Below are 17,999 nucleotides of genomic sequence, written 5' to 3'. Positions count from 1 at the left end.
ACCTAGCGGCTTTTATGCAGCAGTAGTTAGGATCTGGGCCTCACCTCACTTCGCAAGTTCTGAACACTTTCGCCTACGCCAGTCGGCATAAGAATCAAATGTATAAGTGGGTCCCATAGGCTTGATGAATTGGCACCCAGTCATTACTTAGTTGTACCCAGGCAGGAATGGTTTGAGACTTAGTATTTCAAGGGTATAGATTTAACGCAGCCAGAAAAGCCTTCAAGAGTAGGAATCTAAGCACAGCTCCTTTCTCACTACTCAGCTATGGGTGTTTATCCACCTTGTAACGAGGTCCTCCTTTTCAGGCACATCCACATAGGAATACCCAGAGAGAATACCCACAATTTCATCGTATTCCTTCTCCCGTGCCAATTGAAGATCATCCTCCTCAGGCTGTACGCCATGCTCAATCAGAAATTTGCATACGTCTAAATGACCACGAAGTATAGCATGGTAGATAGAACTATACTTCTTTTCTCCGTCTCCAATAACGCTTTCCGTCGATAGGCAGAGGTTGGGGTCAGCACCTTCAGAGATGAGGAACTCAACCCAGTCTTTCTTCCCTTCAGTGATAGCTCCATATAGAGCCACATGACCATACTTCTTGATTTCGACCCCATTTTCCACCATAAGATCAAACATGGGCCGAGTATCTAATGTAAGGGAAAGCGCTTCGTCCCAGTGCCCGCATACTCCAAGTCTGACCAAGGCGCGAAGCTCATGAAAACGGTGATATTTAACGGCCTCAACAATGGGACACTCAACTCCGCCACATGTACGGGCCTTATGCTTAATAAGTAAATCGAATATCGCATCATGGCCGTGTCTGATCGCGAGAGAAACAGGTAGTGGATGTTTTTCATTAACAGGAAAGGCGAATCCTGCTACCGCTCCGCAATCAAGAAAACAGTTGACGAGTTCCTTTAGTCCAGTTGAGATGGCAGCGAGAAAGGCACGCTGCACGAGAAGGATGTCACGGGCTCGATACCCTTCTTTGTAGAGCGGATGCTGTTGGAGATCCCAGTGAAGCGTTCCATCCCAGTCTCGAGCTCCATCTTCCTCGTCGGTATTATTTTGGGTGTTTGTTATAGGGCCTTCTTCCATAGAACCCGTTTTTTCTCGCTTTTTATTAATCAGCAATAGCTGTTTCAGAATCTCCCGTACGAGGCAAATATCTCCACTTTGCACTGCACAGAATAACAGAGATCCGTGGCAATCCTTAACGCTAGATGTAATGAGGATAACCTTGAAGATCCTATTGAGTCGACGATTTGATAAGACGAGAGCCCGAAGATCTCTGTAACAGCTCAAATATCCACCAATACTACACAGAATCTCATCCGGCAGCTGGACAAGAGACATGGAGGCAATGCAATCGAGGAGAGCAGGTGGGAAGTGCTAGTAAAACTCACCCGAAAAGGAGGTTGGGCAAAAGGAATGTGCCAAATGGCTTGGGTCTGGCAATACTGGAAGAAACCGTAGCTTAATTTCGGTAATTATTACTACCCCAGGCATTCTCGTCGGTTGTAACGGAGTGGCTGTAATTTTCAGGTGGCGTTCAAGTCCAGGGTATCTCATAGTGCAACCGACATGGCACCAGTTGTTATGCATTAAAATTTATCGAAAACGCTCGGTACCTGGATGTGTTAACGAGAAATGTGATGATAATGGCCTGTGTATCGAGAAGAGCTGTGAAGGAGATGATTGTAAGGATCGGGTCTGCATCAGCGATGACTGTACCCCCGCGGGCTGCACAGGGGATGATTGTGCCGACGGTCATTGCTCGGGTAGCGACTGTCTGGGTCACGGTTGCATCGGGCCTGATTGTGACAGTAGTGGTTCGGACAAGTGCTTTGGTCTACGGTGTGTGTCATGGGGTCCGACTGCTCCTCGATCGATATTCACCTGCACTGGTCCTCTCTGCCGCATCGTGACATGCTCCGGACGCGATTGTGCCAATGGAATTTGCACAGGTCAAGATTGCCGGTCGGAAGACAAAGATTGTGAAGCAGAAGAGGCGGATTCCTGCACAGATTGGATGTCCAGTACACTGGTCACGCCCACCTCGACCTACTCAGCCACCACGATAACGACCCGCTGTGATAGACCTACTGCCTGTTCTGCCGAAGCTACTACCACCACTAGCACAGTTAACGAAGACGGCCTGATTGAGGGCACAATCACTGGCTTCCAATGGGCAACGACCACCGACGATGCGGATCTGACCAGCTACCTCGAGTCGGACTATTCTGCCTTCTGGTCGGCCTTTGATTCTGCCAGCACCACTACGACTGCAACGACCACAACTACGGCGAAGACGTCAACAACAACCTCATCACGTCCAACTGAAACGAGCTATGATTGTAAAGGCTCAGTTAGATGTGGATCATTTGCCAACCTTCACAGTTTCTGTAATATGGCAATGGACTTCTAAGTGAGAACAATTTATACGGCTAAGGAGACATCGTCGTTTTGAGCCCAACATGGAGTATCTAATAATGGAACATGCTACACGGACGGTAAGAATGCTGGGCTGAGGCGTCTTTGTCAGGGAGACGACTGTGAAATGACTGGAGATCAGATGGCAGCGTGAGTGTCCTACATTCGACGTATAAAATGCCTTTATCACTAACGCAAAATGAATTTGAAGAGGGCATATGATCATATCTTCCAAGAAACCGGTGGAGGATGTGAAAATTTGTGGCCATGCTTTTTTCCCCAATGGATGCCAATTAACGGTCAACTACGTTAGTGGCTGTTTGACGACCAACGGGGCTTTACAGGCTCATGTGGGAAATAGTACGGCCAATTACATCATGTCGGTTGTGTAATCATGATTGGGCTCGCTTGTATAGAGTGAAAGTTGCAATTGTATCATATCATTATACGTCGAGTATTGACTTGGAAATGTCCGCCATGGCCCCAGTGATATACAGGCAGTCCACACAGAACTTTGCTGTCCCCGGGAAGGAGAGCCTTGACACCAAAGGGCACAGCCTCCCGGTACATTTTGCGAACAGCAGAGAAGGAAGATTGCGGTGCTGCTCTGGCCGGATCTGGCAGGGGGGTGTAATGGCATGGTTTCAATGTGATGTCGCGGTGCGGTCCGGAAAGCATCGGGCGAGGGCCGACATCCAGGAATACACTGTTCTAGGTAGCTTCTCGAGGTAGCAGGTGCATCAGGGCAGAGTAAACTTTGACGGGGGATATCTGATTCTCCACGCAGTACTCAGGACCAGAAGAGGCCAAATCATGCACGGGTTTGCATGTAACATTTGAGAGGAACAGAGCCTTGTCTGTGTGACAACTTAGTAGCTTCTAATGCGTACTATTAACAATATCTACAGCAGCCGTGGTGGACACCCAAACAGGGCAAATACACTGCAATCTGATATACCCGGCCAAACCTCCAATTGAAAGAAAAAAAACATTAGAACTCCATTGAACAGAAGAGAAGGATTCAACTTCCATTTCCTACTTGATTTCATGGTCATAGGACCGCATTAAAGCGCAGTGGTGGCCGAGAGCTGTGCTGCGTGATCGTATGGTTGTCTCGTTCTGGCAACTTGGTAAACTATGCAATGATACTGTGAGACCCTGAATCACCACTGGTTTGTCTCCCCATCCGCTGCGCCATACATTCCACTGGCTGTCGTGATGTGATACAGGCAGCAGTCTCACACCATTCATAGTAGTGGTCATTTTCCCAACCAAAATAGTTTCATATACGGAGTAGATTAGATCATTTCCACCCATTGAGGATTTGAGTTCAAGTCTCCGTGTCCTGAAAAGCGTTAATTATCAAATGCCATTGGAAGATAAGCTATACTATGCTGGGAGGCTACACTGGTATGAATTGGCTTTTTCTAAATGACAGTCACGGAGACCAGGGCATGGGGACTGGGTTGCGACTTGAGAGCGTTTGAAATGCTTCGCCCCACTGTGCTTCGGTTCGGCCAGAGCCGCTGCCCCCGCAGCCGCGCGAGGCTGAAACCTTCTAAAAAAAGGGGATAGGCCACGTGCAGTGGATATGGAGGATGACATTGGCCGTCGCAAACACAAGTTGAGGCGGGGGGATTATCTCATTGGCGTGTATGCGGAGCTATCGGTATGTATTATTTCGCTTGAATATATCCAGGCACTGGGCATGTGATACCGGGAGATAGCCCTAGCGTTAGGTCTCCTGCGAGGACAGTCTTTGGTTTCTGAGTGTACTTAATATAGGCACCTGAGAAGTTGGTCATTCAAGGAATCAGCCGCGCTAGATGACGCCGCTCAGCCGGCTGATCCAACGGCAACACCGATGGCGTAATCGCAGTGGTTCGTGGGTTATATCCTTGCGCATTCCAGTCACATACAACTGGCATGGTGGCTTGTTTCAGCCTCGTGCTTATGCGCAATCGATGCGCTACCGGCACGAAGCCCGGAGGGCCTGGTACTCTTTATAGGCTCATTGACCACTCTCACTATGAAGAGAAGAAAGTGTTCTTCTCTGAATTCCTGGAGTTCAAGCAACGACCATGGCAGGAGAAGAAATTCAGCTTGACTTAGAGCCACCACGTACACCTATAAAGGGCCCCGCGCACCAAGCCATACTCAGGGAAACTCAATCACCCCTGGGCAGCGTTTCGAGCGCTAGTGTCATTTCATCCCCTCCCTCGCCAGAGGAAAGTCCGTTCAGCCCCACACAGTCAACCGCCACCGATATCACGGATGACTATGGCTGGCAGACTCCGAGCAAAGGCCAAGCATTGTCGACGACGCTAGATACGAACTCTAGCCTCGAGTCCTCCCAAATCGAAGAAGAGAACGACTCCGCGGGTGACGATGATCGAGCCGGGCAGATCGCAGCCTTCAATGCTCCTTGCCCGGCCAAGCCTTTGGAACGGTCGAAGAGAGCAAAGAGCTTGAGACCCCGACTCAGCATCTCTTCTCTACGCTCAGAGGATGCTACCAAGCCGGTGTTAAGCAAGCGAAAGGAGAGTTCAACTTCTCCTGTCGATACTCTTGCATGGGTTTCCGACCAGGGTAAGTTCCGCGAGAGAATAACATGGCCGTCCATAGAGACCGGACAGAAGACACCGAAACGATCTCGGCATATCCGGCTCGAGTATTGGACATCCGAACAGGCGAGCAACATCAATACGGATTTTTGTGCAGAAGGGACATGGCTCCTAAGACCGAGAGCAGCCAGCGAGGTTGGTGGCGCGAGGAAGGTCCATTTGGATTCAGTAGTATCCTGCACGCAGGATCAGAGTGCTCACCAACCTTCCTCCTCCGATTCCATCGTGCCGACCATCACCGTTTCCCCTCCAGAGGATGATCAGATTGACTCAGTCCGGATTAAAGACGACGAAGATGACCCACGTAGCAAGAGCAGGTCATCGGGAGACGGCACAGTCAAAGCCGTATTGACTCTCCTCTCAATTCAGAAGACTTCCCCGTCTGCCGAGGCCAAAAATACCACTCGAAAATCGCTTCACACTATTATACCGCTTGAAATTCGGGAGCGTTTGAGAGAGGACAACCAACACTGCCCAGCACAGACAGCGAAGGGCTTACGGTGCAAGATTCGCCACCGAGCCAATGTCCCAATCATTATGCGGTCCTTAGACAGCTTGACTACCATCAAATCCAGTGAAGTGCTCCAATGCTTGAAAAATCTGATCGCTGTTGCTTTATGTCCTTCGGTGCACCAACGTGTCGCCCGAAGAGAGCTAGAAGCCTGGGAAACAGACATCGACAAGCTATGCGATATTCAGCAAGATCCAGGGCACGTTGCATCGCATACAAATCATCGCCTTTTAGCCCTTGCCGACTGGATCAATACTCTGAGCGGTGGCGAGAGTTTCTCTGAAAGAGTAGAGAAAACCTCTCCGCCAACATCTCAAGAGAGCATTCCAAGCAATATTCCGCAAGTGTCTACTCTGATCCAAAAGTTCAAACCCTACGTCACCAAGGCCTCCCTACGTTTGTCCGTTTCGGAAGCCCTCGAGAAGCTTCTGGTCAAGCCCCTTATAAAGAGCGAGATCGAGAGGGTAGGAAGCGTATATGTCTACTGGCAACCAGGGAACTTTGGGCACCTCAAGATCGGCTATTCAACAAGCGAAATTAGCAAGCGTGTAAAGGAATGGAGCAGCAAGTGCCGCAAGCCCATGGAAGTGTACTTTCCAAAACGGGGGAGTGATGAGGAGCATCTACAGGTCAGCCATGTCTGCCGCGTGGAGAAGCTAGTGCACACAGAGTTGAAGAACTGCAGGCGAATTGAAGAAATGTGTTCGGGGTGTAAAGGGAATCATATTGAATGGTTTGAGGTCTCACGACAGCTTGCGATAGATGTGGTGCGCAAGTGGACGGCTTGGATGCGAACATCTCCATATGAGGAGCGATCATGTGGAGGGAAAACTGAGTGGGTATTGAAAGACGAACAAAGGAGGAAAATAAAGGAGCTATCACAACCCCTCCAAGAGATCGCAATTTCCCACCAGGATATGGAGAAGAGAGGGAGGAAAGCCTCTCTGCATGCTCAACATCTATCGGTCTCTCGTGCCGGCAGGGCAAGGTCTCCACACATGAGAAGTAAATCAATGTAGCCGCGGCAGCGATTCATATCTCATCCTATATCTAGTTATCTATATATCTGTTTGACTTATTTTGAATTACTCATATATTGTTGATTTTGTCGCCCTGAAACTGGTATGATTTGATATCCTAGTGTGCGTGCCATTTAGTACTCGTAGAGGTAGTAGCACTACAGTTAACAAAGATCAGCGAGTAATCCTAAAAATATGTAGATCGTCTCCCAGTAAGTGATCAACATCCGACACAGCTGGCAAGTATTCTGCCACTCATTTATCTCCATATCCTCGACCATGGCTGGTTGTCAGTGCCACGCTACTCGCTAAATGAAGCTTCGTCGGGCCCAGTCGAGCATAGGGCGAGATGCATCCCCTCTGACTGTTGAAGAGACCCTGAAGCCAATCTACACCATGGAGATCGTGCTGGCCTCAGTTGAAGCGTTGATGACGGGCACCGCCACGTCAACCATGACATCAACCACAATGTCAACCACCACCACAACCTCCACCATTTCCTTAAGCATATTACCCTCGCCATTAACCTGAATAAAATGCCTGCTACTCTGATTCCCTTAGACCTAGCTTAAACTAAACATCTTTGGTAGTGGTGAAACCTAGAGTTGCATAACTGAGCGTCTGAACCACTAAAATCGCATTCGACCCTCAACAAAGCCACAGCCGTTCAAATCCGGTGGGTAGCCTAGGGAAGTGCACTGGTTTCAGTTTCCTATAGCGGAACTGATTCAGATTTAGTTAAACCAAGGAGTTTAGGCCGATTAAATTTCGGAAATAAGGTTGTTCGGCGGAAAGCTGACATCGCCAGTGGCCTCTAGTTAAGTTAGTTACTTCCCGCAGACTCAAGTTAAGTGGAGCTCTCGCAATGTGTCGTGCATGTAATTTAGCAAATATTTTTAGAACTAGTACGGGGTATAAGATGTAGACATTAATCTAAAACTTTTTTGGTAGTATTAATACTAATTTGTTACTGTTAGATACAAGTGAAGGTGGAACTTCTCTAGAATTAGACATTAGAAGCCAAGCAAAGTATAATAAATCTGTATATGGACTGCGCAATAAGAAGCAACAACAAAATCGATGAATCAGAGGGAATCTAGAAAAGTACAAAAATGAGCAGCCAGTAACTGGCTTGGAACGGCTGGGTAGTAGGTTGATACCAAAGTGATAGGAGCTCTAGAGCGGAAGGGATTCATAGCCCCCTCCCCCCCCCACACCTCCCTACAGATGCTGATGATTGACGCTTTGCTCACCATGCTGGAGACCACCCTGGAAGCGGAACATTGGCGCCGGATCAATGCATCAATGCAGTAACTGCTTTCTGCGGCATGAAAGGACCGCCCCACACATCGAACAAAGCCGGCGACCTGTACCTGTTAATGATGAATCTCATCCTGTGGCTAAGCAGCATCAACCCTCTGCAGAGGATGTGACTGGGATTGCATAGCGTCAGGTGATGGAATCTGTGACAGCCATTTCGAGATTTTATGTGAGATCTTCGGGGCGACTTGGAATGGGTTGGCCTCTTGGGAGCGGCTGTGAGCCGGAACCGACCCGTTCCTGGAGTTGCAGTCGTTGTAGTTGCTGAAGTCAGGCGGAAATGAGTTCAGGCATGTTGGAGGATCCTGTTACAGAGCTTTTATTGCTAAGCTACGCACTAGTCTTGTTTGGTGTATGTGGCATCTGAAAGAGGAAATTATTCTATCCTGTGGGGTGATTGATGCGTTTTTGTGTACAGTCAGAAAAAGGCATATATAATCTCTCTTTGCTTCCTACTTGTATTGATCTCTGCATTCATATTCATACTCAACTTTTCACGCACAATGGTCAATGTTGCTGTGGCTGGAGGTACTGGCGGCGTTCGGTCGGACGATTTTGGATATTATCAGTACTACTGACAAGCATCAGGCATTTGTACACTCACGGAAGGTAAGCTATACAGCTCTCTGGGGCATAAGAGGTATATAGTAACTTTTTATAGTGTATTGAGAATGACGACGATGTCATCCAGGTTGACTACAATAACATTGACCAGCTTGTTGCGGTTCTGGAGGCGAAGAACATCCACACCATCATCTGCTGTTTTGCCGTCGAGGGCAATTCCCTTGCTGACTCTCAACTGTGCCTTATCCAAGCGGCTATTCGATCAACGGCTACTCGACGCTTTGTGCCTACGGCATATGCAATTCCATATCCACAGGAGTACGTCTCACTTCTCCTCTCAGGCTTCTACAACTGAGAAATTTTAGGGCTCTTCAAGTCTTGCCTCAACTCAAGGACTACTTTAAAGCAATTGAGTTACTGAAAGAATCGGACTTGCAATGGACAGTCTTCTTAAACGGTATCTTCCTTGACTACTTCGGCCCTCCGGAGCTCAAATCCCATTTGAAGGCAAACGTGTTTGTACTTGACATGAAGAACCATGTTGCTGCAATCCCCGGAGATGGCAACGCTCCTGTTACCTTCACTTACAGCTACGACCTTGCAAGATTTGTGGTCGCCGCACTTGATTTAGAAGAGTGGCAGGAAGAGAGCCGAGTAGTGGGAGATACGGTAACTTGGCATGAGTTTGTTGCGATAGCGGAAGAGATCTGTGGTCAGTATCTTCATCACTGACAACGTCCATACTTGCTGATGCCAGAAGAATGCCCCTTCAAGATTCACTATGATAGTGTCGAGAAGCTGAAGAGATTTCAAATCACCGAGCTGCCAGGCCATCGAGCTCTATACGTCCATTTCCCAAAGAAGGCGTTTCAGTGGTTCATGTCAATTTTTGAGATGTTCACCACTGATAGAACATCCTGTATTGAGAGGAGTGGTTCTTTGAATGAGCGTTTTCCAGAGATTCAGCCGCTCACTGTGCGCCAGATGCTGATACAATATTGGGGTAACAACTGATTGGAATGTGAGAGATGTTCGTTTGCTCTCTCAGTCCGAATGAAATGAAGGTTCAGCATTCTCCTGGCAAACTAGGCTCTACTGGTGTTCTCTTGACAGGTCCATAGCTGAGTAACAGGGTAAAAAGCCTCAAGTATGGGTTCTGGATAGAGTGAGTCATCAGTACAATATATCAGATTAGGAGCGAAGATCATAGAAAGTAGCTAATGTTTATATGAGCTATCATCAGCTATCATCTGGAAATTCAACTGACCCCGAATAAACCCTTATTAACTGGGAGGACTCGGACAGACTATTCATCCGATATCGCTGTCTGCCGCCGCCTTCAACAACTTTCCCATTGTTTTCTCTGCCCATTCAGAAACCCCGCCGTCACCTCCCACATCATGGCTTCAAAGTTATCCACCGGCAATAAAGAAGACATCCAGGGATCTTGCTATTGAGACTACAAACCTGCTTCGGGGTCTCCCGGCCAACTTCGTAGGGACTCAGTTGTGAGTTACACATTGGTTACTGTTCCTAGAGACAGCTTCCTGTTGAGGTAAAAGCCATTAAACATCAAGTGCCATTCCGGATCCTCCCTACAGACGCGTAAATGGCACACAGCTTCCGGAAAGTACAGCAGTAGAATCCATCATTGGTGTCCAATCACCTTCTTGGGTTGATAGAGGTCATCGATGCTCTTCAGCTCCTCGGGGCTAAGCGTGAATGATATAGCTGCAACAGCCTCGTCAACCCTTTCCTTCTTACTCATTCCCAGAATCGGTGCAGTGATAAAGGGTTTGGACAGGGACCAAGCGATTGCAACAGTCGCCATTGATACGCCATGCTGCTTGGCGAGTTTCTCAATCAGTTCGTTGATCTTCTTGTCAGTCTCTGTACTGGTCAGGCCAAGGAAGCCCTGTCCTTGCCCCTCCCCGCGTGTGGTATTGGAAAATTCACGCCAGGGCCTGGCCAGGAAACCCATTGCAACAGGGCTCCAAGGGATACCACCCATTCCGAACTTGCTGCATGCAGGATACATCTCTCGTTCCTCCTCGCGATATATGGCGTTGTGGAGATTCTGCATGGATATGAACTCCGTCCAACCGTGGATGCGAGCGGTATACTGGTACTCGAGGAGCTGATAAGCCCACATTGACGAAGCACCAATATAGCGCACTCTGCCTGACTTGACAACATCATGAAGTGCCTCCATTGTTTCCTTGACAGGAGTTCTAGGATCGAAGCGGTGAATTTGCAACAAGTCGACGTAGGGCAGGTCCAGCCGTCTTAGGCTGGCATCGATGCTCTCAAATATGTGTTTCCGACTTAGACCATACTGATTGACGTAGCCAGCGTTATCCTTTTCGTCATCTGACATCGCCATCGGCTGCTCCAGGCCTCGACCGACAGGAGCCCACAACTTGGTTGCGATGACAATGTTTTCGCGGCGCCAATTGTATCTCTTGATTGCCTTGCCGAGAATCTCTTCGGACAAGCCATTAGAATAGGCATTTGCAGTGTCAAAAAAATTGAGGCCGGATTCATAACAATGATTAAGCACGGGAAGGGCTTCTTCTTCCGGGATCGACCACTTATAGCGGCCTTCGGGATTTCCGAAACTCATGCACCCCACGCCAATTGGAGCGATGCGTAGACCGCTGGTTCCGAGTTGCACGTATTTCATGCTGGCTTCTTCAAGAATGGAGTAGGGGGAAAAAAAGGTGCGAGGCTTGGGATCTCAATTATTGATTGACGAGATGGATAAGACGGATAGATTATATAGGCTGGGTCCTTGAGTAGACGAGCATGACAGCCGGCCTCTCCAGGAGGGCATGCAACTTGATGACAGATCACGCCCGATTGGCTGATTTTTAGAGCTTGCTGAGGAGGTGTACCATGGCTCGCGCATAGCTCCACTGGGCAGTGGCAAGCTGACCCTCCTTGTCCTGGATACGCGACTAACTTATTTGGTAGTACCGTTTTGTCATCTATTAGATTGGCTTGTGAAGTACGATTCAGCTGGGTTTGAGGTATTGGTATGCTAAGAATTGCGTAATAGAACATTCCACCTCCCCTAGTAAATACTGAACGGTGTTCTCTCTTGAAAGCAGGCATATCAATCCAGGTTGGTGCCTCTGAGATGCACAGATAAGGAAACTTGCCGGCACACTGTACTTCTCCAGGCCACATTGACCGCGCTGATGGACGCAAGGAGACATACAATGTCCCTGGATACTTCATATTGCCCGTACCTGTGGCAGGATGACCCCTCTTTAAGTTTCACAGTGGCTCGGCACGCATCTCAACCGGTATTAAGCTTCATTGGGAAAGGTCGGGCTTTTTTAGGTCTAAATATCCCGCTGCGTCAAACCGCATTTCGCCTGTTGAAAGTCCGATATTGAATTGTGATAAGGTACAACAGCAGCCTTAAGACGAGTCGTTACAGTTGACACTGCCTGTTCCTTCTCTCACATTACGCAAACTGCCCTTGTGTCAATCTGCTAGTGTCGTTAATACTGCGTGGAATACCGCTAACTTGTCACTGTAGGAAGGCACCTAAACTAGTGATTGAAATGACTCTATGGGAGACCTGGTTCTGATCGCTTTTTCAGACCCCTCAGTCCCTGCTTCGTGTCCTAGGGCGAGGTGCAGGGACTGCTGAGCCCTACTAGATTTGTATGAGCTGTGTAGACGTCGCAATGATTACAGGACGCCCAGTTTGACCCATAGTAATATCTTTCATTCGTTGCTGGTTCGAAGCTCTGAGCCAGAACATGACTAGTCTAGACACACACACCTCAAAACTAGCTTTTTCGCAATATCGGATCTATTCCGGGCTCGTAATAGAGGTGGGAGACCGCACGAAAGAATACGCACCATTGGCAGCCAAGAGGAATGACGCTTTGCCAGTCACCTTGGGATCGGGGCCGATGAAGTTGCCGGGAAACCCAACATCAAAGCGGGTTTGGCTCTCAAGATATTCAACTTGCGCCGCCGTCAATCTCAGACTAAGAGCCTTGATATTTTCCTTCAGATGTTCCACTTTGCGACCGCCCACAAGAGGAAACACATTTGGCGCTTTCGCCATAACATATGCCAGGGCAACCGCGGTTAGAGACTTGATCCCATGTTCATTAGCCACCTTCTCGAGTGCTGCGCTCATGGCAGCCTCTTCTTCACTCTGATCTGAACTCAAGATGCTTCGGAGGCCCTCTCCCCGAGCCTTGCGTTCTTCAACTTCTTTCTTCGTTTTGAACTTTCCTCCTCCCAGCACATCCCACGGGGCAAGTGCCATTCCAAAATGGCGTGCCATAGGGATGATTTCCCGTTCAAAGTCGCGTAGCATGACATTCCATCTGCCTTGGTAGATGCTGAAAGGGGTTTTCCCATGAGAGCGCGCATATAGGTTTGCTGCTGCCACAATCCATGCAGGCGTATCCGAAATTCCCAGGTAGAGTACCTTGCCCTGTTCCACCAGGATCTGCAGACTATCCATGACTTCTTCGATCGATGTGGTTTGGTCCCACCAATGGACGTACAAAATGTCAATCCAATCTGTTTGTAGCTTTTTCAGCGACTCACGGACACTCATATGGAGGCTTCGCCTGTGATTGCCACAGTGGTTAGGCGCCTTTCCTTTGCCCAGCTTGTATGACCGAAAGTCTGTTGTGAACTTGGTGGCAATTACCAGCTGATCGCGATTCTTGCGCTCAGTCATCCATTCCCCGATCCAGGTTTCCGATTGTTCGTCTTGGTAGTTGTTTGCCGTATCAATGAAATTTCCGCCGGCTTCATAGAAAGCGTCGAGAAGTTTGAATGACTCTTCTTTGCTCATGGAGCCCATGGAGTCTGCCCACGCATTTCCAATAGACATGGCTCCAAGCTGAAGCGGAGAGACACGGATTCCGGCAGTGGAGGAGAGGATGCGGTACCGTCCCAGCTCAGTGGCTGGCTCGGGAGCTGGGGTCCAAAGATGCGCCATGATCAGTGAATGAAGAGCCGTAGGAAGGACAGCCGTGAAAAGGTAGGGGAAAAACAGAAGTCACGATTCGCACTCTGTGGGCAAAAAGTAATGTGTTTGATGACATGGAACTGAATAGCAGCTATCATACAGTTTATATATCCGTTCCCGAGACTAACTTCTCTGGAGGAACGCAATAGAGTGTAACCGACTAAGTGACATCACCACAGATCGGATGTTACCTCATAGATCAAGTTCATTCCTTTAAGCCACTGTGGTCATTATGCCCTTCTTGACTGATTCAGGTGAAAGATCCCGACGACCAGTCCACACCAGTCAGCACCAGTCCGCCCGTGGATGTCCTAGTCTATGTCATTCGTGAGGTCGACCTTGACGTCTTTGAGAGAGATTTGATATGAGATAGCTTTTCCGAATTCTTGATTGGTCAGTTCTATCGGAGTATAAGCTTTTGGATAAGATGGTGCACTAATTGCTGACCCGCCCCACATGTAGGCCGATCCGGTCGACAGGGACCAAGCTAATTGCTGACTCTCGTAAGTACATTGGTGAGTGTCAGTACTCTACGGGGCTTAGCTGTGACATATCTGGCACACCACAAGGAGCTCGTTACAAACTAAAGGTCTGAAGTAAACTACAGAACGGATTAGCTGAAGACATCAGAGAGTTGGCTACCATTGCACGTTCGTACAAGTTACGTAGTCGTTGAATGCTGAAAACATCCATTTGATGGTAAGGCATTTCTATGTCATCATTTAGCACATATGAATTTTTTTCCCATGTTCAAGGCACAAGGTTCCTAGGGAGGTCGTCCGTCTTCTTGCAAACAACATATAAATGGTCGTCCGATCTGTCACTTATTCTGACTTGGCCTTTACCCCAGCACCACGGAAATTTGACTTTTCTGCTAAAGCCACGTCAGATGATCCAATATGGGAAACAATGGAATGGAATATATCAGGTAAGTACTCCGTTTTGCTCAATGCACTAGACCTGACGGGGGTTTTCGTAACAGGCTGGGGAAGTCAGGCCTCAAGGTGTCTAAGATTGTGCTTGGTTGTATGACATATGGCGATCCAAATTGGCAGCCCTGGATCATGGATGAAGCCGCCGCGCTCCCACTGATTAAGCACGCCTACGATCGCGGTATCAACACCTGGGACGTTGCGGACACTTATTCAAATGGACGTTCCGAGGAAATCCTTGGAGTCGCATTGAAGAAGTATAACATTCCGAGATCCAAAGTTGTTATTATGACGAAATGCTTTCATGAGGTGGACGAGTCACGGGGTCCACTGGACGCCGCTGGTTTTGGCACCAATGACGGTGTGAGGGTTAATCAGGTTGGCCTTTCACGAAAGCATATCTTTGATGCCGTCGAGCGAAGTGTGGAGCGACTAGGCACCTACATCGATGTGTTACAAATCCACCGTCTTGACCGAAACACCGATATGGAAGAGATCATGCGAGCTTTGAATGATGTGATTGTAACTGGGAAAGTGCGTTATATCGGGGCAAGTTCAGTATGTTCTTTTCCTCACGCAGATATAGCAAGAACCTCCGAGAAGGATGCTGACCTGGAGCTAAATAGATGGCTGCTTGGGAGTTTCAGATGCTCCAAAATATAGCTGAGAAACACGGCTGGCACAGATTCATCTCTATGCAAGGATTTTACAATCTGCTATACCGAGAGGAAGAACGTGAAATATTCCCTTACTGCGCTGCCACTGGCGTCGGCCTCCTTCCCTGGTCGCCCCTCGCGGCTGGTGTCTTGGCTCACAGTTGGACGGATCGTTCGGACAAACGCGAGCAGCAAGATGTTTTTCTCAAGGCTCTCTTCAGGAGCAGTGAGGACAAGTCCGCAGAAGAGATCGTTCATCGTGTCAGTGTCCTTGCCCATGAAAAGGGGATAAGCATGGCCCAGGTGGCCACAGCATGGGTGCTCTCTAAGGAAGGCACAGCACCTATCCTGGGCCTTGATTCTGTTGAGAGGATTGACCAAGCTGTTGAAGCAATCAATATTAAGTTAACAGCAGAGGAAATTGCTTTTCTTGAAAAGCCCTATCTCCCCAAATCGGCCATGACATTTTAACCGCGATTATGTACATTCGCGCAGAGGATGTCTGCAGGTGCTTGAGGTGGTTGCGCGAGGTACTATGACTTCCTAATTTCCAGCAGCAGAAAGAAGAGCAATCGAAGCTGGTATCAAGCACTCGTTGCCAGCCTTCTGAGTCCGAGTTCACTGCATCCATGATTGTTCATAGATTTGCTTATATGATGAACGTCTGCCTGCACCTACATCGTACACCAGATCCTTCCCAACTCGTTATATACCACATGATTCTTAACCCAGATCAAATCAAAACCGAACCAAATATAGCGCACTCAGATGAGGTGATCGAACGCGTCGAACACAAAGGAGACCAAGAGATTCTGCGTAGGGTCATACAAATGTCCTTGAATCCCTTCAATGATGAATGGGGCCTCGACAAAGAAGAGGAAGAGCGCTTCTATGGGGACGTTCCCAAGTATAAGAGGGCTATGCTATGTAGCTGCAGCTCGTAGTCAAGTTATGCGCGTTACACATCTCACATCTAGATACCAAGCGTTAACATTAATTCCATACAAACCAAGGCATGGTTGACTTCCGATTCAATCTACGAGATGAGCCCAAAAGGCATCAGGTGCAAATACGAGAATTTGCAGGGTCTCCTACTTCACATTTTATACGCGTTATCAAAAGACCCACGGAAATGAAACTCGGAGAGCATCATAAGGTAGATCATGTCAACCTGCCAGTTGTTGATCTCTAGTCATACAATTTTAGGAGAAAAAGAGAAATTCGTTTCGTGCATGCAAGATAAATGTCATCTGATCCCGTAGGAACTGCAGAAAGATGTTGACTGAGCAGCAATGCAAGGCCTTAGTTAGGGCAAGCGGATGGTACATGGCCGAGCTGCTTGCACTGGTAGACATGCGCTCACCCTTGGGCCTCAGGGCAGTCACGGGAGATGTGGCCAGACTTGCCGCCTAAATATGAGGTTAGTAGATACTCGTATCCACACAAGGCAATCACTGACAGTTGTAGCACTTCATGGTTTGGGGGCAGTTACGACCCATGTGGCCGATGCCACCGCACGAGTGGCAGGTCTGCTGACGGCCACCGGAACCGCCGAGACCACCACTGGGACCACCACTGGAACCGCGAAGACCACCGGTACGACCCTGGGGGCACTCGTGGGAAAGGTGACCGCCCTCACCGCAGTCGTAGCACGACTTGTTAACCTTAAGGGGTTGCTCGCACTCGCGGGTAAGGTGACCGCCCTGACCACAGATGTCGCATGGCTTATTCTCCTTAAGGGGTTCCTGGCGTTCACGGCCTTTGAGATGTCAGTCAAGTCCAGAAATGGGAAAGTCCGTTGACTTACTCAAGTGACCCTGGCCTGAAATGGAAAGTAATCTGATTAGCGATGTTCCAACCAGTCCAGATATCTAACCATGGACATTATCTGAGAGATGAAGCATACCGCCTTCCTCACTCTCTCGGGACTTCTCTTCCTTGTCATTTAATTGCACATTGTCATAATTGCTCATTTTGAGGAATGTATAAGCTTGTGTTAATAAAGAATTAAGTAAAGGCTGGGAAAGGTGCTCTGTATGAACTTTGATGATATTGGGAGAGCGATATTTGTGCAATTCTAAAAGGGGAGGAAGCTATGGATGTATCGTTACCTCTGTCATATCCATGAATTTTTAGTGTGACGAAAATGCTTTTAGCTGAACTATCAGTTATTTCAGCTCGCGTTGATAAACGCCAGTCCTCTTTCCGATCGGCGGTGGGGGAAGAGGGTTCGTCTACGCAATAGCCAATCGTCCCTCGAAAGATCTTGACCACATGATGAGCTCCTTCTGGATGGTGGTTGCGCTGGGTACGACCGTTTACTGAAATGACAATGGTAGTGTCATCAGCTCTCACACGACGGTAGCGGGCAATTGTTCGTTGTAGTACCTTTCTAGCTTCTTCTCTAAGGACAGCTGCCAGAAGGCAGTCAGGCCCCCCTCCTGTTCTTTCGATTAGCCATGATTAATGGTGCCGAATATTTGAGAACTGCAATTGGGTAACAAGATTATTAGCACTCCAATGCTCGGGAAGACGGATAAATAGTGTTTTAAGCTGAAGTTACCGCTAAATTCAAATGGGGAAAGGCTCTGACAAGTCTAATGGCCAATCCTCTGTTATTACATGACTTAGCAGTCAGCTATTGGTCAAGGCCAAACCCCGGTACTCGTTCCAAGAAAACCCACGTACTGTGTGCGCATCTCATGTCGATCACACCGGCCTGCGCACGGCCTGGTGAATTTGCGTTTGAGACCAAAAACCAAGAATTAACGCTTTAGCATCACAACCTGCGGACGGCTACGAAACCCTGCAAAAGATCTAGAGAGAGCTTCTCACGGTCACTCAGATAAGACATGAGCGAAATTGGAATGCTAGGCTCTGAAAGCAAGCACGTCATAACCAGCCCGCAGACGAATATACA

The 17,999-nt window shown here is 48.4% G+C and overlaps 7 protein-coding genes across 7 annotated transcripts; 3 read left to right on the top strand and 4 right to left on the bottom strand.

Moving 5' to 3' along the window:
• Window positions 1-261: 261 nt before the first annotated feature.
• Window positions 262-1,107, bottom strand: ALT_3385 (ankyrin repeat protein; the record flags this gene model as incomplete). Its single annotated transcript, XM_089599566.1, has 1 exon — window positions 262-1,107. One exon carries the CDS (start codon window positions 1,105-1,107, stop codon window positions 262-264), a length of 846 nt encoding a protein of 281 aa, XP_089455904.1.
• Window positions 1,108-4,523: 3,416 nt separating this feature from the next.
• On the top strand, window positions 4,524-6,385 carry ALT_3384 (GIY-YIG nuclease family protein; the record flags this gene model as incomplete). Its single annotated transcript, XM_089599565.1, has 2 exons — window positions 4,524-6,277; window positions 6,340-6,385. The coding sequence occupies 2 exons, from the start codon at window positions 4,524-4,526 to the stop codon at window positions 6,383-6,385; spliced, it is 1,800 nt and encodes a 599-aa protein (XP_089455903.1).
• Window positions 6,386-8,419: 2,034 nt separating this feature from the next.
• On the top strand, window positions 8,420-9,494 carry ALT_3383 (uncharacterized protein; the record flags this gene model as incomplete). Its single annotated transcript, XM_089599564.1, has 5 exons — window positions 8,420-8,455; window positions 8,505-8,525; window positions 8,578-8,798; window positions 8,846-9,192; window positions 9,238-9,494. 5 exons carry the CDS (start codon window positions 8,420-8,422, stop codon window positions 9,492-9,494), a joined length of 882 nt encoding a protein of 293 aa, XP_089455902.1.
• A 634-nt stretch (window positions 9,495-10,128) lies between these two features.
• ALT_3382 (aldo/keto reductase) lies at window positions 10,129-11,163 on the bottom strand (the record flags this gene model as incomplete). Its single annotated transcript, XM_033556602.2, has 1 exon — window positions 10,129-11,163. The coding sequence occupies one exon, from the start codon at window positions 11,161-11,163 to the stop codon at window positions 10,129-10,131; it is 1,035 nt and encodes a 344-aa protein (XP_033412493.2).
• Window positions 11,164-12,306: 1,143 nt separating this feature from the next.
• Window positions 12,307-13,461, bottom strand: ALT_3381 (aldo/keto reductase; the record flags this gene model as incomplete). The annotated part of the gene is made up of 1 exon (XM_033556603.2): window positions 12,307-13,461. The coding sequence occupies one exon, from the start codon at window positions 13,459-13,461 to the stop codon at window positions 12,307-12,309; it is 1,155 nt and encodes a 384-aa protein (XP_033412494.2).
• Window positions 13,462-14,390: 929 nt separating this feature from the next.
• Window positions 14,391-15,550, top strand: ALT_3380 (aldo/keto reductase; the record flags this gene model as incomplete). The annotated part of the gene is made up of 3 exons (XM_033556604.1): window positions 14,391-14,419; window positions 14,474-14,981; window positions 15,050-15,550. The coding sequence occupies 3 exons, from the start codon at window positions 14,391-14,393 to the stop codon at window positions 15,548-15,550; spliced, it is 1,038 nt and encodes a 345-aa protein (XP_033412495.1).
• Window positions 15,551-16,438: 888 nt separating this feature from the next.
• Window positions 16,439-17,052, bottom strand: ALT_3379 (DNA-binding protein HEXBP; the record flags this gene model as incomplete). The annotated part of the gene is made up of 4 exons (XM_033556606.2): window positions 16,439-16,488; window positions 16,539-16,838; window positions 16,887-16,901; window positions 16,986-17,052. The coding sequence occupies 4 exons, from the start codon at window positions 17,050-17,052 to the stop codon at window positions 16,439-16,441; spliced, it is 432 nt and encodes a 143-aa protein (XP_033412497.2).
• Between the last annotated feature and the right edge of the window lie 947 nt (window positions 17,053-17,999).

This window comes from Aspergillus lentulus (assembly GCF_001445615.1).
Source record: "Aspergillus lentulus DNA, contig: Alt08, strain: IFM 54703, whole genome shotgun sequence".
In the NCBI taxonomy this organism is placed as follows: Eukaryota; Fungi; Ascomycota; class Eurotiomycetes; order Eurotiales; family Aspergillaceae; genus Aspergillus; species Aspergillus lentulus.
Note: the sequence above shows the minus strand (reverse complement) of the source record. Positions and strands in the feature narration are given on the sequence as shown.